We start from the raw sequence: 27395 nt of genomic DNA on the forward strand, positions 1-27395 counted from the left end.
GTGTCACAAACGCACTGTATCGAATACCTCGCCTTTTCTGTTGAATCGCTATCTCGGCGGTCTTTACCACCGAGTTAATAGCGTCCAACGTTGAGTTATCCTTGCGAAAACTGAACTGATTGCTTGACAGGCCGTTCGTACCCTCTGAGTACGGGGTCAGCCTGTTGTGGATGATCCTCTCTAGCAACTTGGCCGTCGTGTCTATAAGACATATTGGTCTATGCGCCGATGGGTTTCTGTCTTTTCCATCTTTCGGGGAATCTACACTCATCTAGGCATCTTTGCATAGCTAGTCTGAACATGTTCGGGTTCGCTATGATTGCTACCTGGAGAGCGCTGTTCGGAACTCCTTCAGGTCCTGGAGCTTTGTTCGTTACTAGGGATTTGGCCACCGCGAGTAACTCTTCGTTCGTCACCGGAGCCACCATTTCGGTTGCACCCATATTGCCTTGCGGTGCAGAAGGCCAGGGACTTGTGGCTCGGGACGGGAAGAGTACCTCGATAATCCTTGCCAACTTATTCGGGGATCGTTCGGGGGGTGGTGTAGCTCCCTTTGGTCTTGGCATTGATATCAATAAGCAGAATCAATCAACGAATCGATAAGTTGCATTCGATCGTTCTTGTGTATGATTGCATACAAGCTGAAGCGACGATGACGGCTACTCGTGCGTGGGGGACTTTTGATTTGATTCGCGTTAAAAATGCTGTATGGATGTTGCAATAATTCCAATGCAATTTCTTTTATCTATGATCAGTTTATAATGTAGTGAAACGGGAAAAAGTTCACTAGTTTTATCAAGCTTTGTTATGTGCTAAGACGCAAAGTTATGCGCCAGAAAAAAAAACTTGTGCCCCGCTCCACTTGTGTGCTGTTCAACATGTTACAGTTTCCTGAGCATATGGTCCGCCAATTCTGCACTCTGATATTTCTCTAATTTAACAAAACAACGGCATGAATGAGAAAATTTACGATGAAGTTACAAAATGTTTAAGTTTCAACTTATTTTCCGAGTGCTGGAATGTATTTTATTAGTCAATGTGGTTTGAATGCTCTGGTAGGGGATCTAGTAGAGGATTTGATTTTTTTCAAATTGCAATCCGATCTGTTTCCTTGTTGATTAAAAGAAAGGAACTTACTGGATCATCATGTTCGCACTATATTCTAGCACAACACAATTGCAACATGATAACAGATTACGTGTGGTTATTGGAAGTTGATCGATAAAAAAACCCAGATTAATCCACCTAGCGTTGGTGGTGCCTTTCTCGCATTTAGTTAAGACACCAACCTTATATAGGGTTTATATGGTTCGATGTACCATTTTCTTCATAACTTTCAAACGCAATGACCGATAGTTATAAAATTCAATAGAGATCAACAAGGCTTTGTCTCCTGTCGAATGATACTTGTTGCGAGAAAATCGGTTAAGGATTTCTAATCTAATCTAATCTAATCTCAAATTTCTTTTCATATGGCCAGGCCAACTACATAGTATGTACCGCAGAGATGACTCCTAGATATTGAGCGACTTCAGGAATACCTAAAGTCACTTAATAGCTTGGAATGGAGGGGAAAGGAAGAAAGCGTGGACCTCCCGTACCAAACGCTTCCAATAATATACATACCTAATCTATATAATAAAAATGAGTTGAGGTTTCCTTCCTGACGATTTAACTCGCGAACGGGTTGACCGTTTTGCAAGATTTTTTCCCTGATCGATTCGTTTTGGGATCCGCAAGGTTTGTATATACAAATAGTTGGTATAGATTTGACGGGAAAATGTGAAAAAACATTAGAATACACTTTTGGGTCAGCTGTTGAGGAAAACAAAACAAACGCACGGAAATTGATCTAGAGTGCGGTGCTGCAAATAGTACATTGTGACATTTGCAACACCCAAGCAAAGCTGGGTTTCTTTCGCTAGTATATAATAAAAATCGTGTGCGTATTTATGTATGATGTATATAAGTTTGTTTATGTGTGTATATATGTATGTGTGTATATATGTATGTGTGTATATGAGTGTGTATGTGAGTTTATATGTGAAGTGAATGTGTGTGTGCTTTTGTGTGGGTGCGTGCGTATTTAAATAAATTTACTTATCAAAACCTTACCTCTGCTCAAAAATTCTGACGCTGAACCAAGAGCCAACACGCACTGAACTAATTAACTTTATTACCGGCCGCGCAATGCAAAACACAAAATTTCGGCAAATCGCGCGATCGTTCTGCTGTCCGAAACAAGAGCCGACACGCACTGAACTGATTAACTTTATTACCGGCCGCGCAATGCAAAACACAAACACCCCTAATCTGCGTCTCGTATGAGGTGAGGCGTTTCGAATGAAGCGACAATTGTCGATTTCTCCCATTTGAATTACACGGTCGTCTCACGTGAGACGTGTCGGAATCGACAATTCTCAAGTCATTCGAGACGCAGAATAAGCACAAAAATTTCGGCAAATCGCGTGATCGTTCTGCTGTCCGAAACAAGAGCCAACACGCACTGAACTGATTAACTTTATTACCGGCCGCGCAATGCAAAACACAAAATTTCGGCAAATCGCGCGATCGTTCTGCTGTCCGAAACAAGAGCCGACACGCACTCCGAGAAAATCGGTTAAGGATTTCTATACGAAAAGTTGTCTAATGTTTTTTATAGATTTTGTGCACACACATACACACACGTACACACATACATACACACGGACAGACAGACATGTGCTCAGCTCGTCGAGCTGAGTCGTTTGGTATATACACCCAGGTTTTTTTACACGGTTTGGTTTAAGTCGCTTAAGACCTTCAGCGTCAACGAAACAATGAGTTAACCCCACGAAAAAATTCACAAAAAATCAAAGAAAATTCAGGTGGTATTTAAAAAGCTGTGGAAGTTCGGGTTAACCGAGAAATTAAAGAAATCCAACCGCGTAAAAAAAAACTGGGTGTAATACTATGGGTCTCAGAGGCTTCTATAAAAAGTTCGTTTTCGGAGTGAAATGATAGCCTTTCGGTACAACTTAGTTGTACGAGAAAGGCAAAAAACAACCAGAAATCGAGCAGAATAACATTTTAGGAGGAGGAGCAATGTTGAGCATAAAATGAAAAAAAGGGATATTTTATTAAAAGTCGAATGAAACATATAGGGGAACCGCTCCTTGAATTCATACCATGTACCCAAATCAATACCATTCGAAAACAAAGATTTGGTGCGCAAATTGTTTTATTTCTCATTTTTGTGATTTTTTTTAGCAGTAGCACGCCGGATAACAACAAAACACGGCAAAAATTGAGCCTAAATTGCCTGTTTTGCGAATGTTATTGATATAGGAGCATGTTATTAATAATGGAACAGATATCCTATTTACAAACTGACTAGTATCTCTTTACTTCATTCAACATTTTCATATCCCAGTTCCTCTGGCCGCATGTTGTTGAATTTTTGGTGGCTTCGAACTGGTGGTGATGGCGTTTGCATGCAAGTTTTTGAAACGGACTTGCATGGAATATTTTTAAATTAAATTCACCGAACCTCAATTCAAGGAAAACCGAATAGAAAACAATTGTAACGTGAAAATACCGATTCGGGTATTGATTGACCTAAAATTATGTTTAAATACTTCATGAAAGTCCTTCGAAAAATGCCAATTTATTCAAATTAGCGGTATTAATCTAGCTATATCTCAAAATTTGGACGTGTTAGAGCATACCTGAGGACAGATTCGGATTCAGCGAGCCAAAATCTACTGAAGACACGTCGATTGGTTCTGAGGACCCGCAAAAGGTTAAATTTTGTTCCCCTGTGTAATCTATCAGATTTAGAATTGTTTATTGAGTGATAGTTTACCTGCAGTGAGCGATCTCATAAATAATTTTGGATAAGTTTAATAATGTACAGAGGAGAATTAAAATTCATCAATTTTACAATCAAACCTTCATGCCAAACACTGTAAAATGCTTTCTCTATATCAAGAAGAGCAACTCCAGTCGGCGGTCACGAGTCAGCCCAAATACACGAATTCTTCAACCACCTCGATTTCGTCACCACCGATAGAAACTCGTGGTGGGTGGCTTACATTGACCTTTCTTGAGCCTCTTCCTATCATGTACTTTGTCTTCGACGTGTTGATGAGTAGTCCAATCCGTTTAGCTTCGCTTTTCAGTCTGATGTAGGCTTCCTCCATCCTCTCAAAGTTACGTACCATGATATCAATGTCGTCGGCGAAACCAAATAACTGGACGGACTTCGTGAAAATCGTACCACTCGTGTCAATCCCTGCCCTTAGTATTACTCCCTCCAAAGCGATTCTTTATTCTTTATTCTTTATTTGGAGCAGGGAAAGCCCACTGGAGTAGAGCAAAATCCCTTCCTCAAGCGGGCGCAAAACCTCCTCTTCTTTTATATCAACAGAAATTACAATTTCCAACAGATACAATATTTCTTAAGACTATTTCAATTTTACAATCAAAGAATACTTAATGTCTATCCTGACTAACTATTTATCAAAGGGTGTTTGTGTTAGAAGCGGCAAGTATTCGGCAAAACTTTTTCCGAAGATTGGGACGAGAAAGGTGAAAGTCAAATTCAGTAGCACATCGATTGAAGATACGGCTCATACTAGTGAATGGCTCGTTATGTCCATAATTTGTACGAGCACCCTGGAGGAACAAAAAAGAACTGGACCTAAGCTGACGACATGGCGCATTAAGGTTCAAAAGAGAGAGCAAATAGGAGGAATCAATTCTTGATTGAAGAAGATCGGAAATAAATAAAGCCCTTGATATATCCCGACGATGTTGAATAGCAGACACGAAAGACCATCACCTTTCCGTAACCCTCTACGCGTTTCGAAGGGACTCGAGAATGCCCCTGAAACTCGAACTACGCACATCACCCGATCCATCGTCGCCTTGATCAACCGTATCAGTTTATCCGGAAATCCGTTTTCGTGCATTAGCTGCCATAGCTCGTCCCGATCGATTGTATCATATGCGGCTGGTCTGGTCACCTGGTCTGTGGTAGAGCGTTCACCCATAAATCCCGCCTGGTACTGCCCCACGAACTCTCTTGCAATTGGTGTTAGTCGGCGGCATAAAATTTGGGAGAGTACCTTGTAGGCGGCGTTCAGCAATGTGATTACGCGGTAGTTGCTACAATCCAGCTTATCGCCCTTTTTGTAGATGGGACACACGACACCTTCCATCCACTCCTGCGGCAAAACCTCATCCTCCCAAACCTTGGTAATCACCCAGTGCAGCGCTCTAGCCAGTGCCTCACCACCGTGTTTAAACAGCTCTCCTGGTAGTTGGTCAACTCCAGGGGCTTTGTGGTTTTTCAGCCGGCCGATCTCCTCCTGGATTTCCTGGAGATTTGGAGCCGGAAGTCGCATGTCCTGCACGCGTGCTCCTAGGTTCATTACCATACGCCACCTTTGGATCACCTCACACTCGTTCGTAAGAAGGTTCCCGTTTATGTCCTTACACATATCGGGCTGTGGCACGTGGCCCTTACGTGAACGGTTCAACTTCTCATAGAACTTTCGTGCGTTATTAGCGCGGTACAGTTCCTCCGTCTCTTCACGGTTTCGATCTTCCTGCTGGCGCTTTTTTCTCCGGAAAATCAAGTTTTGTCTATTCCGCGCCCGTTTGTATCGTGCCTCGTTCGCCCTCGTGCGATGTTGCAGCAATCTCGCCCATGCTGCATTCTTCTCCTCAACTAACAGCTCACATTCGCCGTCATACCAGTCGTTTCTCTGATCCAGAGCCACCGTGCCTAGTGCAGCGGTTGCGGTGCTTCCAATGGCGGATCGAATATCTCTCCAGCCATCTTCAAGAGATGCTGCGCCTAGCTGCTCTTCCGTTGGAAGTGCCACTTCCAGCTGCTGCGCGTAGTTTTGTGCTAGTCTACCGTCTTGTAGCCGCCCAATGATAAGCCGCGGCGGACGACTCCGACGCGTGTTGTACACCGTCGAGAGTTTTTTTTTGTTTATTGTCGTCAATCATGTTTGTAGACCGTTTGATACAGATTTAGTCTTATAATATAGTTCCCCGTTACTTAAAATTACTAAACACTTTTATCCGATATGAAAATTATACACACCAAGCATTTACTGAGTACGCAAGTATTGTTTCAATTTAGTCTTAGATGTAGTGAAATCAATAGCATTGCAATGTTTATTATAAGCAGCCATCATTTGATTTATGGGTCCGAATTTCGCATAGTTTGTACGATGACTACTACAGGCAAATAAAGTTCGATTTCGCAAAAGTCTTTGTGGGATATAAAAATTTGAGCGTAATGGTTGAGCGCAGACATACTGCAACGAGGTAGTGGTCGGATTCAATATTCGCACTTTGGTAAGTGCGCACGTTCGTGATGTCGGAGAAGAATTTACTGTCGATTAGAACGTGGTCGATTTGGTTTTCCGTTATTTGATTAGGTGATTAGGCCTCGTGGTTATTCTTGCGGGGGAAGAAAGTGCTTCGGACTACCATTTCGCGGGAGGCTGCAAAGTTTATGCATCGTTGGCCGTTGTCGTTCGATACGGTATGCAGACTATCCGGTCCGATGACCGGTCTATACATTTCCTCCCTTCCTACCTGAGCGTTCATGTCACCGATGACGATTTTGACGTCCCGCATTGGGCATCCATCGTATGTCTGCTCCAGCTGCGCATAGAACGCTTCTTTCTCATCGTCGGGTCTCCCTTTGTGTGGGCAGTGCACGTTGATGATGCTGTAGTTGAAGAAACGGCCTTTTATCCTCAGCTTGCACATCCTTGCGTTGATTAGCTGCCACCCAATCACGCGTTGGCGCATCTTTCCCAGCACTTCTGTCCTGTTCAGCAGGCAGCGCTACGACGTCGAAGTTGCGGGGGTGTAATTCATCGTAGATTATCCTGTCGCAACCTGCGAAGCCTAGCGACTTGCAGTCCCATGTTCCAAGCTTCCAATCGTGATCCTTTATTCGTCGCCTAGGTCGTTGCCGATTGTAGCGAGTCGTATTATCTTCTATGTCGTTCGTAATGGTTGTTTTTAAAGGCGGCTTATTGGGCCTGTGCAAACCTCCTGTCTCGTCGGAGGGCCGTCGTGTCAGGGCTGTTTAGCGCCCCATCTAACACCACGACTTGGGCTTGTGCGCTTTGGCGGAGCCTACTTGCGGATTCATGCAGCTTTTTATAGAGGTTTAACAGGGCCCAACCACATCCTAGGCAGGCGCCACAACTCGCAGATGGTCTGGGGAGGGATCGTCAAGCCCTTGGACATAGTCCCTGCTGCCCGGCAGCAAAGATAGAATTGCCATTAATATAAACCATCATTCTATTTAAAATAAGTTTTTCAAACAGTTTGTTTATTGAATAAAGCAAACTGATTGAGCGATATAACTAGAAGCCTCAGCTGGATTTTTGTCCGGCTTCAAAATTGGAACAACTTTGCCGTTTTTCCATTTATCTGGAAAGTATGCCAATTGAAAGCGGGCTTGGTAGTCATATGGCTACTGCTTCTGCCTCATACGCAGGAGGTCGTGGGTTCAATCCCAGGTCCGTTCGATTATCCTACTTTGTATCTTTCTCTATATTTCTCATGTTCTAGCAATCGCTAGAACTGGAAATGGACTTCCATACCGTTTCCATTACTATTCCTCCTATACCTTCAACTTGAGTATTCTAACAGTAATCGGCTAGAATTGGAAATGAACTATAGATCTCGTTTCCTACATCCAATTAGAAATTCCATCAGTTGCCTACTCCTATCTATCACATTAGCAGCTCGTTAACCAAGACGGACCTCTGCTTCTCGAACCTAACCCAAAAATTCCGCATGAACTCGTGACAAGTGCAGAGGTATACTCGGCTTGCAGTGGGCGAGTGATTGCATCATCATTTCCTCCCCCTTCCCTACATTGACTTGCATTCTGACGTGGCAGGCGCCAGTATGACCTAACAAATGAGATCACCAGTACTTGTACATTGAAGATGTGTGCTAGCATGCAAACATCTGTTGGTTCCCTGTGCAAGAACAGCTGATCTGGTCATAATGGAGTAGCAACTACGAGCAGTCAATCAAGCTCAAGCTCAAGCTTATCTGGAAAGTATGCCAATTGAAAACATTTGTTAAATAAATAGTTTAAAAAGGATAAAGAGCTCTCAGGAAGTTTTTTGATAAGTATCTAAAAAATACCATCATCGCCCGGGGCTTTCATATTTTTAAATTTTCTAGTAATAGATCTCACTTCATCTAAATTAGTTCCCAACGAAGGGTCAAAAACATTCTCTTGATTAAGAATGTCTTTGAAGCTCCGTGTAACCTGATCCTCCATTGGACTAGTGAGACCTAGACTAAAATTATGGGCACGCTCGAACTGCTGAGCAGGTTTTGGAGCCTTTCGTTAATTTCCAAAAGGGTTTCGAACTGGGATCCAACTTCGAGGCATTAATCTCAAAGTTGGTATTTCTCAGAATAGCGAAACGTTTCATTTTGCAAATCTCGCCAAATAACTCTCAACGCGAGATCGCGAGTTCTTTGGTATTGCCTTCGCCTCACATTTTTAATACGGATCAGAAGCTGAAGTTCGTCGTCAGTAATAATGGAGTTGAATTTCATTTCACATTTAGGAATTTCAATGCCTTTGGCTTCGACAATTAAATTTGTCAAAGATACGAGAGCATTATCAATATCACTGTATTTTGTTTCCATTTCCGTCAACATAATTTGGAACTAGTGGTGGTTGAGTTTCCTCGCTTAGGTAAATCTGATTTTCTTATCTTAATAACGAGCGTCGCTACATCACGAATATTGATCGTTTTTACACATAGATCTTTTCTGGAAAAATGAAAATGAAAAAATCAACTTACAGAGAAAAATCACAGAATAACTTTTGTGACTAATTAACAATGTCACAACGCCCGTGTTTTTTCTTGTCATTGCCGGAGCTTTGCCAGTTGTTTGGCCTTAAGTTTTCAAAGAAGAGTTCAAGCTCCTTTATAACAGCTTTTCTCAGGTCTATACCGGTAGTCTTTACGAACAGGTAGAATCATAAGCAAATAGATTTTAAACGAAACGTAATATTTAAATCTTCTGTGAGAACTTTAACTCTTTATCGTGCTTTACAAGAAACTTATACTACTGAAGGAGGCTTTTTCTTTAGAGCACACGATATCGCAAGTTCAACAAGTTCAAGTTCTCCGTTCTGGAAAGGTTTCATCCGTATTGCCAAAATCTCATTAACAACAAAACTGGCCCGTGCTGGATTATTCGACTCCGTGCTAGCACGGATTTAATTTTTTGATTAGTAATAACTTACAGTTAATATGAAGCAGCTTCTCGAGCCAGATAGAAAAACTTCAGGGCCGGTTATGAAGTATTTTTGTTACACGTCGCGGGCCACAAACAATGGAGCTAAGGGCCGCATCCGGCCCGCGGGCCGTACGTTGGGCAGCCCTGCTTTAAAACTTTATAGAAGAAGTCATTTCAATAAACATTAAAACTAAAAAGTTACAATCAAAATATTGATTTTTCAGGGTCACCCTAACATTATTATATGAAATTATCATAACAAATGATACAAACGACGAACAACAATGGTTTCTTTAGCAAAGTGCCTCAAAATTAAATAAGGATCATCGTACAATGCTAAAATAAAATATAGAAGTTAAAAATTTTATCTCAAAATGTAGTTGGACCACCCTATAGTAACAAACTTCAAAATAAAGCTTAAATAATAAACTTTGACTTTGCTGAAGACACTTTGTTCCTAAAATATCATCTTCAAGGTGAACATATTTTTTTCCTCCTAATTTCCCGGCGTGGCCCACCGTGCAATGGCTGAATGCATTAAAATCCATGCAAATAAAAAAAAAATGATGGAAATAATGAAATCAACACGAGGCGAACCGGTCCAGGGCCGAAAACCTCATTAATAAAGATATTAATAATAATGAAATCAATCTCCCTAAAGTGCTATTTTGACCTCTTTCCTCTTTAATGTGTTTTTCTCAAGGGAGGAAGGTACCACCATCGCAACGGTGGATTAATTTGTTTTTTTTTTGTAGACAGTGGTCTTGGAAGTATCTAGGATAAAATCTCGGGTACTTTTTCAAAACGACGTATGTCGCAAATTGTAAACAAACCCGTTTTCAACAGCATATGGTATAAAATACATCTAAAAATGTGTATATCTTCAAAGCTACATGAAAATGTGTTATTAAAAATGTAAATCAATTTTTTGCAAAACGGTGTAACATCATTATTGAAAATATTGCACATACACCGCTTAGCAGAAAATGTACTTTAAAAAGTTTGTACTTTTTCATCACTGATTTCAAAATTAAGCTTGTTGCTTGTATATCAAGATTTTCGTTAAGAAAAACATTTTACGTTGTTTTTCTGCATCAAATGTTGTTACGTCGTGTTGTAAGTGTTGCAACATTTTTGTCGCATGTGCATGAAACGTTTGAACTTGACGCAACATTTCGACGTATCAACAATGCAGCTGACGGAGCAACATTTCGACGAAAGTAGCATGACCTCGGTCATGCTGACTTATCAAAACGACGTATGTGTATTTATCGGTTGCAGAACGTTGTAACATAAATTTTTATCAAAATAACTGAAATGTTCACACGCAGTGCAGATGTCAGAGTCAGTGACGATGAACCTTTTCATAATGTATCGTTGAGGTGAATTCAATTGCAATTAAAATGTTTAGTCTCTAAATAGGAATAAAAATAAAATCTGAAAACTTCCAAGCCCATTTTCTCAGCTTGATCAAAATGTTACATACGCCGATTTGAAAAAGTACCCGAGAAATATCTTTTTTGCTCCATTATACGATGGAATTTACGGAAAATTTCCATTCGATTATACATATCTACTTCACACCATAATAAGTATATCATCCGCAAAGCCAATTATTTGGTAGCCTGGAGTCTCTAATTGTACCAAGAAAATCAGCAACGATTAACGATAGAAATAGAAATAATTTCACCATTGCTTAGAGACAGTTTTCGTTCGGTCTTGCACTACTTGATGAGCTTCCAAGAATTACTGATATTTCTTTTTTCGATAACATTTCCCCAATCAAGTCCAGTACACGCGTCGAAATATCGTGCTTCATTGTGTTATTTTCCAATGAGATGTGAGATGTGCTATCGAATGCTGCTTTCCTAGGAACGATGCCCGGGAGAGCTACACTTTGTAGCAAACTTGTGGAGCACTGTTACTGACTGCCACCTTCCTTATATGTAAATTGTATTGAAGGTCGGAGGTTTTTTGTTCAATTCAATTATTTTCCATGACCATTTTTTAGTTATTCCTGATTTTTAGTAGGAACTAGTCGACCCGGCAGACGTTGTCCTGCATAGTAGGCGAATATTCCCATGCCAAATTTCCATACGAATCTTCATTTCAGTTTTTCACGATTTACTAAACTTTACTCGTAATTTTCGCATGAGGAAATATCATATAAACCCGTCGGAAACTATAACGAATGTTTCTGCTGAAGAAATGAAAAAAATCCATCCAGCCGTTTTTGAGTTATGCGGATACGAACACAGACCATTTCATTTTTATATATAAGAAGATAAGCTAACTGTTTTGAAATATTTGGTAGGGGTGGTGGGGGTAAATTGGACACCCTATGAACTGTTGCTGATTATCAAGTGGCTATTAAGAAATTGCATTGTTCAATGCAGGTGTGTCGAAGCTTATCTTATTGGTTAACAAAGCCTGTTGTGAAAAAAATTTGAAAACATATGTTGTTTTGATCATTTAAAATTAGTCCAAAATAGTTCAATTTTATTTTAGGCGGGGTAAAATGATCAGACGGTGGGGTAAAGTGAACAATATTGTAAATAAAGCAAATAAGTCGATCAACATATTTTAAACCAAATACATATTCTCAATAATATTCAAAATGTCACCTGGCAGGCATAAACCCTTCATTTTATCACAGACAAGCAGACGTACCGGGCTTGGTCAAAATGATAGGGCGGGATTGTTTTAAATATTCAATTCATCATTGCTCAGTGAAATATTACCAGGTTCCTTTGGTTTTGGCATGGTTTGGCAGGGAATTTTTTGGTTAGTTTTGAAAAATGGGTTAAAAATCATGTTCTGGCCGCAGGATAAATTCCGGATTATTTGAGGGCAAAAATGCTAGATTTTGTGCGCCTATATTATTAAAATGGATGAAATGTTGGCCATTGTTATACTCTTTTACAGAAACTAGAGCTTTTACTGAGTTGATTGATATATAGATATCACAGATCGGATGACAATCATCTGAGATATGGATGTTTCCATGAATGAGGTGCGTTGGAAATATTCGCTCAGGAATGTAGAAATTGTGCGAAAATGTGTGTGTGGATCGTAAATGACCAGATCCCCCTTTTCTTCACCCCTGATTGATTATCCCACTATCAACCGAACCGATTGAGGTTGAAATTTGAGCTAGTTTATCTCCATTTCTCTGTCAGAACATTGCTCTCTTTACCCCCAGGCGACATGACCAATTTACCCCCATAGCTACATGTTTTTCAAATAGCGTTAGCGTTAGCGTTAGCGTTAGCGTTGTTACGGTATACTTCGTAGATTGGACACTAGTGATACTCATGTTTCTTACGGAATCCTTATCCAGATTGCTATCGGAAATCAAGGTGGGGAGTTACCCTTGATTCCAATCTAAGATAAAAATGGTATAAGCATGAGGATTACTACTCCCGGCCACGCCCATCTTTACCGTAACTAGGGATAGGAAAGGAAATGTTGATGTAGAGCTTACTTAACGAGAGGCCCCCGACTTGGCGACGCCCTCATAAGTTCTACGGAGTTGGTGGTTTGGTAGGGTAAGGTAGGTCATGGAGGTTTGCCTCAAGCTGGCAATTCGACCCACAGGCTATGTTGTTTACCTGTTTTTATTTAAACTCTTGCCAGCCGGCTGTCGAAAGAGTATGCTAATATCAATTTTATTTACAGTTTATTCTTTAAATAATTTACAGACGATTTCTTAACCTCAATCTATCAACAAATATCCGTTGAACAAATCGTGAGCAAAACGATTCTTCTAGGTTCATCGAATACAAAAATCAAACCATGCCTTTTAAAGATAATTATACTAAACATTTGACAAAGTTTTATTTCAAGTATTTTCGCGATTTCTGATATAAAATTCAATAGCAAACAATCAAACAAAATTGAATATTCTAGCTAAATTTTACTATTTTGGTCGAGCATGGGTCAGCCGCCTGACACCCGCGTTGAAAAATATGTTCCATGCTTGCCCCCCACATAAAATAATAACGTGTGCTAATCACTAATGATACTAAAAGATTTAAATGAAATTAGGCATTGTTCCCGCTTATCATTTTAGCACCGCCAGGGGGAACTTGGCCAGTACCCACTGCACTTTCCTTTCCTTTTCCACAAACAATTACCATCATTTGTGATATTTCAACGGAATTTTATTGGGAATTCTGAAAAGGCAGACAATCAATGCAGTTAGATTGCCAGGTAATACGTGCACATCGTAGCACTGGTGATGCATCACAATCGTATATATACAGGAGTATATGCACTATATGATGACATTGACCGGAAGATTAGATAAGCATTTCCCCCCCCATAGCTACATGTTTTTCAAATAACACCTAAACTAAGAAAAAAGTTAAAAAACTATCTTACATCAACCAGTTCCGCTTCATAACAAGCAAAATGAACGATGTGAACGATATTTTGGTTTAGAACTACCAACTCCGAGTTTTCATGGCTTAAATGCAACAGTGCCGAAATTACATCAAACAAGCATTTTGCGAAAGCGCGCAGAATTTAGCTAAAATCTAGCTATTAAATAGATATTTCATGATTTGAAATAGCTCGGAGAGCATGAAATGCTTAATTTATGGTGTAGCATGGTGAAAAATTATACGATAAATCCATAAATAGGGGATAAACAAGCAGTTACCCACTTTACCCCGCCTGTTCACTTTACCCCCGCTACCCCTACAGATTATCTTTGTTTTAAGATTTCGGTATGAATAAACATGCACAATAATTAGAAGACCTCAGTTAGAATCGGTGGTAAGATTTCAATTCTACAATTTAAAGAAGGGTTGTTTGAAGGGTTCATAGCAATCAATCGCGCATTCAATTTCTGTGCAAAAATTGTAACTTGTCTTAGAAATCTCGCAGTCAGTGTTCGGATTTCTCACTCACTCACCTCTCAACAGATTTCTTCACCATCCACTTTATCCGGAGGAATTTCAGTGCGATAAACTCCGACACCAGCGATGGTGCGAAAAACTGTTATCCATCTTCGCATGTTACGCGAAAAGCATATGCCGCTCAGTTTCTTCTCCAATTTGATTGCATCGATATGTTCTGACGTCGATAATGTCGGAGAAGTCCCGTCCATCAATCAGAACGTGGTAGATTTGCGATTCTGTCTGCAGTGGTGATCTCTAGGTGTACCGATACCGAAGGCTGTGTTGGAAGTAGGTGCTGCGAATGGCCATATTCTTGGAGGCGGCGAAATCAATTAGTCGTAGGCCGTTTTCGTTCGTCAGCCGGTGACCGCTGAACTTCCTAATAGTCGGTCTAAACTCCTCCTCTTGGCCAACCTGAGCGTTCAAATCTCCTATGATGATTTTGGCGTCGTGGCTTGGGCAGCTGTCGTACTCACGTTCCAGCTGCGCGTAGAATGCGTCCTTATCATCATCAGTGCTTCTGGAGTGTGGGGTATGGACGTTGATTATGCTGAAGTTGAAGAACCGGCCTTTGATCCTCAACCTACACATTCGCTCATCAATCGGCAACCACCCGATCACGCGCCTTTGCATATCGCCCATTACTATGAAAGCTGTTCCCAGCTCGTGTGTGTTGCCGCAGCTCTGTTAGATGGTATGATTAATAACCTCTAAACGTTAGCACCATTGATCCCTTCCAACAAACCTCCTGCAGCGCTACGATGCCGAATCCACGGTCCTTGAGTACATCGGAGTGTATGCGTGTGCTTCCGATGAAGTTGAGAGATTTGCAGTTCCACGAACCGAGTTTCCAATCACTAGTCCCTTTTCGTCGCAGTGGTCTTCGCCGATGGTTCCGGTCCGTACTCTTTTGTTGATTGTTCGTTGCGTATGTTTTTTTAAGGCTGGCTTGCAGGCCCTGACACCAAATTCCCTTAATTTCCGGAGGACCATGGTGCACAGTTTCATTTAAAGTCCCTCGCTGGCACTCGGACGATGATCAGCCGCCCCTAACATGGAAAACAGATGCTGTTTGAGGCAATCCTGACATGGAGAACAGACGCTCAGTAAGATTTGCACCTCCGTAGAGGAGCAAACCCCTCCCTGCCCTGTTAGCATACGACCATAGCTCCCACCGGGGTTGGTTACCCGATCTTCCCTAAGGTTGCTCGTATCCCGGCCAGCACCACCAGGAGGTAGGGATAGGAGTTCAGGCACGCGAAGTACCAATGGTACGCTTTACCCAGCATGTGCCGTGCCAAAGGAATGTACACCGCACAAATAAACAGTTTCTGACCACCGAGCTGAATAGCTACCCAACTTTGCTTCACTGTGTTAAACAAATCATCTTCGATTACTGTTACTTTCATCGTGGAACTTACAGCGATTTTGATGTCAATTCCTGTCGCTTTGATACTGTTATTCGAATTTCGACCACATAGAAAAACCTCATCCCTCATTTCCCAAAACGTAGCTTGAAATTTTGCCAGAGTCTAGCCAAGTCTCGGTCAAAACTATGATATCGTAGCAATGATCCACAACCTTTTAGTCGATACCTACTCTTCCACTAGTTCATTCATTCCGTCAACACTATGGTAGTACACAATTACGTCCAATTTCGGGAGAGGCGCATTATTTGGCTTATTCGGCCGAACATGACGATTTCTTCATCTCTGGTATTACATCCCCTACTGGGACATTTCCTCCTCGCATCTTAGCACCTTAAGCACTTAACAGTTATTCAGTCCGAAATTTCTTAGTCGTGTTACCATTTTTGCATTATTGACGAATTTTGCGCTAACTCGACCAGCGGTTGGCAGCACCATCTCAGAATCGAATAAAACTTGGAGGGCATAAAGATATGGTATTTCTAAGCCACTCTGCATACTTAGTTTTTCAAAAATTGTCAAGAGTAACATTTGATGAGGGCCTAATTTTTTTTCATTACGTTATCGGATCTTGTTGAAATTTATCATTCGATAGATTTAATTTGATTGAAACATTGTTTAGTTTTGTGTAATCAGGTCATGAAAATTCTTGGTGGGACTGTTATGTGAGTACATATTTTTAATATGGGACGCACATGACATGGTATTTTTTTCACTCATGGGTTAACTCAAAAGTGATGAAAAGTCAAATGGGACTGTTATACGAGTGGGGGCAGTATATTTATTTTATTTATTCAGACTAAGGCCGAAGTGGCCTGTGCGGTATATAAGAGTCTTCTCCATTCGGCTCGGTCCATGGCTACACGTCGCCAACCACGCAGTCTACGGAGGGTCCGCAAGTCATCTTCCACCTGATCGATCCACCTTGCCCGCTGCGCACCTCGCCTTCTTGTGCCCGTCGGATCGTTGTCGAGAACCATTTTCACCGGGTTACTATCCGACATTCTGGCTACGTGCCCGGCCCATCGCAGTCGTCCGATTTTCGCGGTGTGAACGATGGATGGTTCTCCCAACAGCTGATGCAATTCGTGGTTCGTTCGCCTCCTCCACGTACCGTCCGCCATCTGCACCCCACCATAGATGGTACGCAGCACTTTCCTTTCGAAAACTCCCAGTGCGCGTTGGTCCTCCACGAGCATCGTCCAGGTCTCGTGTCCGTAGAGGACTACCGGTCTAATTAGCGTTTTGTAGATTGTCAGTTTGGTACGGCGGCGAACTCTATTCAATCGGAGCGTCTTGTGGAGTCCAAAGTACGTACGATTTCCAGCCACTATGCGTCTCCGAATTTCTCTGCTGGTGTCATTTTCGGCAGTCACCAGTGAGCCCAAGTACACAAATTTTTCTACCACCTCGATTTCGTCACCACCGATGCAAACTCGCGGTGGGTGGCTCACATTGTCTTCTCTTGAACCTCTTCCTATCATGTACTTCGTCTTCGACGTGTTGATGACTAGTCCGATCCGCTTAGCTTCCCTCTTCAGTCTGATGTAGGCTTCCTCCATCTTCTCATAGTTACGTGCCATAATATCTATGTCGTCAGCGAAACCAAATAGCTGGACGGACTTATTGAAAATTGTACCACTCGTGTTAATCCCTGCTCTTCGTATTACCCCTTCCAAAGCGATGTTGAATAGCAAACACGAAAGACCATCACCTTGCCGTAACACTCTGCGGGTTTCGAAGGGACTCGAGAATGCCCCTGAAACTCGAACTACGCACATCACCCGATCCATCGTCGCTTTGATCAACCGTGTCAGTTTATCCGGAAAACCGTGTTCGTGCATTAGCTGCCATAGCTTGTCCCGATCGATTGTATCATATGCGGCTTTGAAGTCGATGAATAGATGATGTGTGGGGACGTTGTATTCGCGGCATTTCTGCAGTACTTGGCGAATGGCGAACACCTGGTCCGTGGTGGAGCGTTCGCCCATAAAACCCGCCTGGTACTGCCCCACGAACTCCCTTGCAGTTGGTGCTAGTCGACGGCATAAAATTTGGGAGAGTACCTTGTAGGCGGCGTTCAGCAATGTGATTGCGCGGTAGTTGCTACAATCCAGCTTATCGCCCTTTTTTAGATGGGACACACGACACCTTCCATCCACTCCTGCGGCAAAACTTCCTCCTCCCAAATCTTGGTAATGACCCAGTGCAGCGCTCTAGCCAGTGCCTCACCACCGTGTTTAAATAGCTCTCCTGGTAGTTTGTCAACCCCAGGGGCTTTGTTGTTCTTCAGCCGGCCAATCTCCTCCTGGATTTCCTGGAGATCCGGAGCCGGTAGAATTATGTCCTGCGCGCGTTCTCCCAGGTCCATCACCATACCGCCATCTTCGTCTGCCACATCGCCATTCAGGTGTTCTTCGTAGTGCTGCCGCCACCTTTGGATCACCTCACGCTCGTTCGTAAGAAGGTTCCCGTTTATGTCCTTACACATATCAGGCTGTGGCACGTGGCCCTTACGTGAACGGTTTAACCTCTTATAGAACTTTCGTGTGTTATTAGCGCGGTACAGTTGCTCCGTTTCTTCACGGTCTCGATCTTCCTGCTGGCGCTTTTTCCTCCGGAAAATCGAGTTTTGTCTGTTCCGCGCCTGTTTATATCGTGCCTCGTTCGCCCTCGTGCGGTGTTGCAGCAATCTCGCACATGCTGCATTCTTCTCTTCCACTAACTGCTCACATTCGCCGTCATACCAGTCGTTTCTCTGATCCGGGGGCACCGTGCCAAGTGCAGCGGTTGCGGTGCTACCAATGGCGGATCGAATATCTCTCCAGCCATCTTCAAGAGATGCTGCGCCTAGCTGCTCTTCCGTTGGAAGTGCCACTTCCAGCTGCTGCGCGTATTCTTGGGCTAGTCTACCGTCTTGTAGCCGCCCAATGTTAAGCTGCGGCGTCCGGCTTCGACGCGTGTTGTACACCGTCGAGAGTTTTGAGCGCAGGCATACTGCAACGAGGTAGTGGTCGGATTCAATATTCGCACTGCGGTAAGTGCGGACGTTCGTGATGTCGGAGAACAATTTACCGTCGATTAGAACGTGGTCGATTTGGTTTTCCGTTTCTTGGTTAGGTGATCTCCATGTGGCCTTGTGGATATCGTCGTCGGGTCTCCCTTCGTGTGAGCAGTGCACGTTGATGATGCTATAGTTGAAGAAACGGCCTTTAATCCTCAGCTTGCACATCCTTGCGTTGATTGGCTGCCACCCAATCACGCGTTGGCGTATCTTACCCAGCACTATGAAGCCGGTTCCCAGCTCATTGGTGGTGCCACAGCTTTGGTAGAAGGTAGCCGCTCGATGCCCGCTTTTCCACACTTTCTGTCCTGTCCAGCAAATCTCCTGCAGCGCCACGACGTCGAAGTTGCGGGGATGTAATTCATCGTAGATCATCCTGTCGCAACCTGCGAAACCTAGCGACTTGCAATTCCATGTTCCAAGCTTCCAATCGTGATCCTGTATTCGTCGCCTAGGTCTTTGCCGATTATATCGAGTCGCATTATCTCTTATATTGTTCGTAATGATTGGTTTTCTAGGCGGCTTTATGGCCTGCGCAAACCTCCTGTCTCGTCTGAGGGCCGTCGTGTCAGGGCTGTTTAGCGTCCCACCTAACACCAGGACTTGGGCTTGTGCGCTTTGAGCGGCACACGGTCGCTTTGGTGGGGCCTACTTGCGGATACATGCAGCTTTTTATAGAGGTTTAACAGGGCCCACTGTCAAACCCCACCACATCCTAGGCAAGCCCCACAACTCGCAGATGGCCTGGGGATGGATCGTCAAGCCCTTGGACATATTCCCTGCTGCCCCAGTATACCACTAGGCCAAAGAAAGACCGCAATGGAGATTACTATGCGGCATTTTTTTTCCTATATTCGTTGCATCTATACTTTGAAGTTTAATTTGGAATATGAGACAAGACCTTAAGGCTATTTTCGATTGGAGAATTAACTTTTTTTTTACTTTCAATAATTACAGATGGCGAAACGTGTTTATTAGATATTCTAGATACAGCAGGGCAAGAAGAATACTCCGCGATGCGAGATCAATACATGAGGACTGGCGAAGGCTTTCTGCTTGTTTTTGCTGTCAACAGTGCCAAAAGTTTCGAAGATATAGGTAAACAAATGTATTTAATTAAATTGTATACGGTAGTTAAACCAACATATTTTTTATGAACAGGAACTTATCGTGAGCAAATCAAGCGCGTCAAAGATGCAGAAGAAGTACCAATGGTTCTAGTCGGAAATAAATGCGACTTGCAGGCGTGGGCCGTCGACATGAACCAAGCTAGAGATGTATGATCATATTATTTAGAAAGAGGTGATGAAAATCGTTTCATTCGTAATGGATTTCAGGTGGCCAAGCAGTACGGTGTACCGTTTGTTGAAACGTCCGCCAAGACGCGAATGGGAGTTGATGATGCCTTCTACACCCTCGTTCGTGAGATCCGCAAGGACAAAGAAAGAGGGAAGAAAAACCGGAAGCACAATAAACTCGGTTCTAGTCGCCGATTCAAGTGTCGATTGTTGTAAGTTTGTATAAAAAAACGAACGCTGCCCGTATTTTCATTGTCGTCTATTAGGGTGGTTGTACCGGTGATAGTGGTGTACCAGCAATAATGAAAGTCTGACTGTGGTTGGCTTTGAATAATTCGTTTCGGGGATATATTCTACAGGGTAACAACGATAGGATGATGCACTAGAAATAATGATTAAAACTTGAACTAGTAAAGTAGTAGCTGATTTGAGTAGTTTGCAACTGTTTTTTGATGTGGTTCTCATTTGTGTCTCGGAGCTTCTGAGTTGCGCACGCATCTCAGTATCCTGTATTTCATTCGAAATCAAAATCATTTGGATTTCTAATTTCTTAGAAAATTGACGGATTGTTTCTTGCATTTCAACTATTAACATTTTATATCTTTGAAGAGGAAATAGAGTAACGGCCAGTATTACAGGAATAAGAACTATCTGATACAAGAATGAAAAAAAAAAACAATGCTTTTATCGTTTTTACCCAGTAATTTCAGAGACATCTAATTCTTATTTCTGCGATCCAATAGCCCAATTCTTGTGTCCTTCAAAGATATAACATGTTGAAAGTTTAGTCGTGAGAAATAAACCGTTTATATTTAAAAAAAATAGGATTTAGATTTTGGATAACATACAGCAGCGTGCGGACTTTCGATTTTTTAAAATTTCTGATTGCAAGCTACTCAAATTGACATAGTTACAATAGAACTTCCAAATGTATCAAATTTAAGAGTAAGAAAGGTGTTCCAATTCAGGGTTTTAAACTTATTTTTGTCAAATTCAAAGTTTGTCATTTTATCGATGGCACCCTGTTTATAGCACAGCACTATCTCATAATAGGCGAATGGGCGAAACGAGTTTTCCGGGAAAATATTGAAAGACAAACTTATACTCTCAACTGTATGACTGCCTTGTACCAATCATATTGGCACTTGTAATAGTGAATATCAATAGAATCCAATGATATGCACTGTTATAGGAGCAGATGTTAGCTAGTTTCACTACGACTGGCACTATTTCTTCCATAAAGTCCAGAAGGAAGACTAGCTGCCGATGTAATTAGATTACAAAACATGTATTGCTATCTGTTTTGACTTGGACCTTATCAGATGTACATTAGAATTAAATTACTTGTCCTTCGTTAGATATAATTTTTACTTGGACCTGTCACTATTACCACTATTACCGATACATCGACCCTAACTTTGTCTACGCATGGGAAAGTATTTGTTATCCCTTCAACGACCGCACAACAACACAAGAACTTGTGTTGCTAAACGATTCTGTTCTGTGTCTACGATCTGCTTAAATTACAAGCATTACTACGAAATATATAACTTCTACATCCGCTGTGTGTAGGGTTAAATATTGTTATAACAAACTTACCTGAAGTCTTGTTAATACACTTGAGATAGATTGGATTTTAGGATCGAAACGATTGACCCCAGCGCTGAATAAGAAACGTGCCAGAATCCAAAACACCACTATGTCATATTTATGTCATTTATTTGTGTTTTCAGCTGTTTAGGTACTGATCTCAATCAATCACAAACAAGCGCGTTATATTAGTATAGGAAGCAAAGCTATAACAACTATATTTTTGCTAGCCGCAAATGATAAAAAGGTTGCATAAGATAAGAAAGGTATAACCAGCGGTACAACGTAGCGTGCGGTTAGCTAGGTTGGCCCCCGCCAAGGGCGTCGGTCTTGAGGGGGCGCTGAAATCAAGAATTACGCTATAAGAAATAGGCAAATTTAATTAGTTTAAGGCCATTTAATAACTCAACTGACTATGAGTTGGTCCAATGGTAGATATATGTTGATTAAACAAAAAAATATTGCTTTATTTCCACATCAATATGTTATGGATTGGTTTTAGTCTTGACTGCTATATTCAGATTTTTTAGAAACTTCCTAAGTCGGTCAGTTGAATAAGGAAAAGTCCAAAAATATCATATTGAAAAAGGTATTTGGAAATCATGGACTTTAATACCAACAATGCGTGCATCGTATTCTTTTAAATTTTAGCACAGATAACAGATATTTAAGCTAGAACAAATTTTATTGGAAATCTTGTGTAAACTTTTGAAATGATATACGTTGACTCACTACTGCCATCTACTCAACTGATTGCAGAAGTACATATGGACGCAACTGATAAGTTACCGTCGAACGAAGCCAATACGTGTGACATTTATATTTAGGCTGCATTTTACACAGTAATGATCATCGCGCCATCTCCAAACGATTGCCAAACGTGTTGGAAAGTTGGATGCATTTGAATCAACGGTTGCGGTTATTTACGCACGTATGGTATACCAGCCTGAATATCTGTTATCTGTGATTTTAGCCATTATTTGGGCCACCGAGAGACGTCCAGAACCGAAATGTTTCAATAGCAGGGGGGTCAATTTACACTCAAATTCATTGGTTTGAATTTATTCAATTTTTTTCTAGTGGATTTCTTTAGGATTACATCTTTAAAGGATTACAATAAACCGAACACCAAAAATTTAGAAATGATTTTTGGTCTAACACCTGGGAGTAGAGGGTTTTGTGTAGTTTCCAAATTTCCGGTTCTTTCGTGTTTTTTCTTCTAATATTCAAATCTTGATTGGCCCTGAGGTAGACGGCGATTTCCGACCATTGACTACTAAACCCACAGGCTTCGGAATTCTCACTCAAATGAATAAAAACCTAGAATTAATCCCTTTAGCGGAGTGTGATTTTTCATGTTCCCCTGTGAGAAAGTATTCTCACACAACATTTTTATCCGGATAGAATGACGGGTGATAAGTTCGTGAGTGCCAGCTCGCCTGATAATTTAATTTTGATCCACCCAATTTTTTCCTTCTCGTCGCTTCCTTCAGATAAATTTTACAAGCATATTTACAAAGATTAAGGCCCGATACGGGATTCGAACCCAAAACAATTTTAAAATGTTTAAAACGCCCACTATAACCACGCCACCACATAAACTGATTGAAAATAGAAAGAAAAACTGCTAAATTGAACTTCCTACTTATCGTGGTGCATCGTCAGATTCAATCAGTTTGGAGAGGCAAAGTAAGCAGCATTTAATTTTCGCGAAACATGGGAAGAGGAATAACAATTTTTCGCACCATCGCTTGTGCCGGAGTTTATCGCATTGTAATTTATCCGGATAAAATGTATGGTGGAGCGATCTGTTGTCGCGTGAGTGAGTGAGAAATCCGAAGCCTGCTAACCCACTACAGAGTTAAATATTTTGATTAACCGAACTATGTGCAGGAAGTGCTTCCAAACCAGCCACAGATTCAGTCTAGAGTTGAATTTTTCTTGATCCAAGTAGATCCGTTGGTGATTTTAACCACCAACCAATCCAATCACTACAGATTTGAACATCGATCAACCAAACACAACCAACTCATCGAAAGACCCACTTTAAAGTTGTATTATTTATCCGAATAGGTCCAATGGAAATTCCGGCCTTTAACCACAATCCAAAATATGTTTTTTCCCTGATTCGACTAGATTCGATAGCAATTCTTATCATCGATCATCTCACACAAGAATAGGAATTTTATTAACCCAACGAGGTCCAGTAGTGGTTTCAAACCACCATCAGACCCACTCCAGAATTGGATTTTCCTTGATCCGAATAGGGCCCGATAACGATTCCGATCATCGATCGTCGCATTTCAGCGTTGGATTTTATTGACTCTGCTAGACCTAGCAGTGCGTAGGCTCTGAAAAAAAACCTTCTGAACTTCTGACACGGCTCTGGAATGTCCCTTACATAATTTGTCAAATAGAAAAAAAAACATCACCAAATTGAAAAAAAAATCAGGAGGATTTTGCGCAACCAACATGAACGTTCAGGAGCAAGGTTCTTGTACTCTTCGGATTATTGAATGACATTTAAAGCATCTAACCTTACTTTTTTAGATGAGATTCAATTTGTTATCTAAATGTTAAATTTTTGCATTTTTATTTTCTTTTGTAAGGATATCGCCAAGAAGGCTGGTAGTCCGATACGGCTCTGGGTACAACAATTAAATTTTAATCTCAGGGACTTCTGCTATTTGACAACCTAAATTATTTTTCATAAATATTCAAAAACCCCGCATTAGTTCCCTTGAAGGTTCTGGAATATCCTCCGATTTCATGGATAGTTCTTAAAATTACAGGCAAGTCTTTAGAGCCTGTTTTCATTTTCAAAGTCTTAAACAAGATATAAGAAGATGCGTCATTTGTTGAGTATGTTCAAGAAATGTACATTTTGTGAAAATTATTTAGTTGTCTGTTATATGTGGTAACGTTCCTTTTCGCCACTATCTTTTGTGTCGATGGGTTGCAGTCTACGACTTTATGGCAAACCTGAAAAAGTTACAATACCCAGATTGAATATTTATGTTTATTCTCTTCTGCTACGATCATATTGTATACTAATATACTAATTATGGCTGCTAGCAGTTCCTATTTCTAGAGAGTTCAATTTGCGTGTCATGTCATGCGTACATATTTTATATATGCATAGCATTTTTCATGCACAGCATATTTGAGGAATTAATTGCAATGATACATATTAAGGCCTTTCTTGATCAAAATGCTTGTTAGTTTTATGTGTGGCAGTACTTTGCATACACAGTACACCATTACATATTTGAATTGTGAAATGTGCGATTTTTTTTACGACATGAATACATTGTAACGTGTAAAATGTCTCAAATAAACAAACAACACAACAACCATTACAGGTATTACGGTTATGCGTAAATAAGTATACTTATATGTACTCAGTATACCTGTCAAATAAAGAGGGAAAACAATAATTGATCAATCTATATTAACATTGAGAACCAGTTCTTCTAATAGTGTATTATCTTTGAAGGAATATTCGCCTACATTACTAGTATCTCCAACATTCAATTTGATTAGTCTCAAACCCAGCCCTATTACTGAAATTCAGGAAACATCGATATTAATTTGTTGGTTTAATCAGTTAACAATCCAATACGAACTGAGCAGATAATTTGCACTGCACAATCTGCATAAACCGCATTGAAAACTAAGCAGCGAGTAACTAGAGTAAGGTAGCAGGATTGATCTAGAAGTAATCGCCGATATATATATTGTAAAAATTTCAAAAATGGTTATACAGACATGCGTCATTGGTAATTAGCTGTATGTACCCGGCTTGGCTCGGAAGAACTAGTTTGATTTTGCCATCTATGTATTGAAAACAAAACAAAATAGTATGTCTCAACATGTGTTGGAAATAAAAATACAGTTTTATTTCAACACATGAAGGCTGGGTCTCGTTTCCTGAATTAAGCTCAAACTAAACTTAAAATTAACAGTTTTGTAATTACCGAATAACCCTGCACACAATGCAAGATTACCATTGAAAGACATCGAATCGTTTTTGATAGATGTTTTATTTGTCTTATTGGTAACCACAGCGATTCGCGAAGTCGAAGCAAAATTCTTCACACAACCAATGACAGTTCTTTATGGGTTTTTACAGTAGAGCAACAGAGAGGCGGAGAAAGCGACCATGTTTCACTCAAACTCTGACAGATAGCAATGGGGTTCCCCATAGGAGGGAAGAGCAGGATTTGCTTCGACTTCGCGAATTCTCACGACCAAGTTTTTTTTAACTATCACTTTCAAGTTTAACCCTTTACTTCCCATGGTAGCTGTAGTAAAGCCCCATCAATTGCACCTTCCAACTTTCATCAAATTGTTTCAACGATAATCAATATTTTGCTTATCTTTGTAATTTTATCAAGCTGCTTACATAAAAAAATGCGTAAGTGAAAATAGTGAAACTATTTTAAACAATTGATTTACAATCAAAAACTTTCTTTTAGTTTTCAACTAATTTCAGCTATGTATGTCAGAAAACTTTTGTTCTAGCATTTTTCCCAAAGGTTATTCCTTCCTATTCCTTTGTGGGGAAAATGGTTTATTTGAGCTCAATTGAGGGAATGACACCCAGTACTAAAAACAAAAAAGAGATCTCACGAAGAAAAATATCTCTTTATTGTAAAAAAAATAGGAACGAAAGGCAAGAATTGCAGTATAAAAATACATTAGTTATCAGTTTAAAAAATACGAAACTTCTTTGTGGTATGCAAGTTTTTAGATATGCTAAAAAGCACAATTTTTCAAAGTCCGTAAGTTTGAAAAAGATGAATTATTCTTTGTTTACTTTTCATTTCGCTAAGAAATCTGCGGCTATTTGGCCTTCGCCACTCAATTCGATGAAACCAATAGTACAGCTTCGTAGTACATAATCGAAAGGAAATATTCAAAAATCTCTTGTTTGCATTACGACGTTTTCAGAAATCATACAAGAAAATGTATTCCAAACTTGGTTAAAATAGGTCAAAAGGTTCAGGAATTGTGCTGGAACATATGCACATATAAACTCACCGCCTAAGTACCATTTAAATTATATGCTTAGGGAAGATCCATTATTTACGTAATGCAAAAAATACCATTTCCAATTCCTCCCTCTTTCTCCCTTATGTATGGAGCATCTGAAAATTTTATATGGACCGTCTCGTCACACTTGAGGTCCACCCACTAAGCGTTACGTAATTTATGGATATCCCCTTATGAGATTTAGAATATTATGATAAAATAAAGAACAGAGTCCTTTTAAAATTATTTAGTTAAATCCTTTTAAGTAGCGTAAAGAAGAAGAATACAGTGAATGCTTACGCATTAGTGGTTTATCAGAGTGCAACAAAAAAAACTAGGTTCATTTTTCTAGTAGTGAACAAGTGTGTGCTCAAACAAATTTTCAGTGCGCTTAAGAAAGATAGCCTACTAATGAATAAGATATTCATTGCTAATGACCCGAATGTAGAAAAATATTGAATAAATAAAATTTATGAAACGTATGTAATCTAACATTATGATTTTCATTTTAAATACATGATGACAGCTTTGAAAGCATGAATGTTTTATACAGCTTTTTAAACTGTTGAGGTGAACCGGTCAAGGGCCGAAAACCTCATTAATAAAGACAATAAAAAAAAAGCTTTTTAAACGGAGGTTGTTTGTATAGAAATAAAAAGGAATTGAAACATAATGCTCATTTTCCAAGTTGATCAGTCGACATAGTTTGGAGCACGTTATATTTGGACCTATACAACACTTCAAATTGACTACTGAAACACTTATCGTTTGACGAAATTCCATT

At 40.6% G+C, this 27395-nt stretch overlaps 1 protein-coding gene across 5 annotated transcripts in view; it reads left to right on the plus strand.

Moving 5' to 3' along the window:
• Window positions 1-27103, plus strand: part of LOC134220733 (GTPase HRas) — a 36489-nt gene extending 9386 nt beyond the window's left edge. For all 5 annotated transcript variants that reach the window (XM_062699834.1, XM_062699831.1, XM_062699832.1 and 2 more), the window contains 3 exons: window positions 19647-19787; window positions 19851-19966; window positions 20027-27103. In XM_062699834.1, coding sequence (XP_062555818.1) covers window positions 19647-19787; window positions 19851-19966; window positions 20027-20203 — 434 coding nt within the window. In that variant the 3' untranslated portion in view covers window positions 20204-27103. The remainder of the gene's footprint in view (window positions 1-19646; window positions 19788-19850; window positions 19967-20026) is intronic.
• Window positions 27104-27395: the final 292 nt, after the last annotated feature.

Source organism: Armigeres subalbatus, chromosome 3 (genome assembly GCF_024139115.2).
Source record: "Armigeres subalbatus isolate Guangzhou_Male chromosome 3, GZ_Asu_2, whole genome shotgun sequence".
NCBI lineage: Eukaryota > Metazoa > Arthropoda > Insecta > Diptera > Culicidae > Armigeres > Armigeres subalbatus.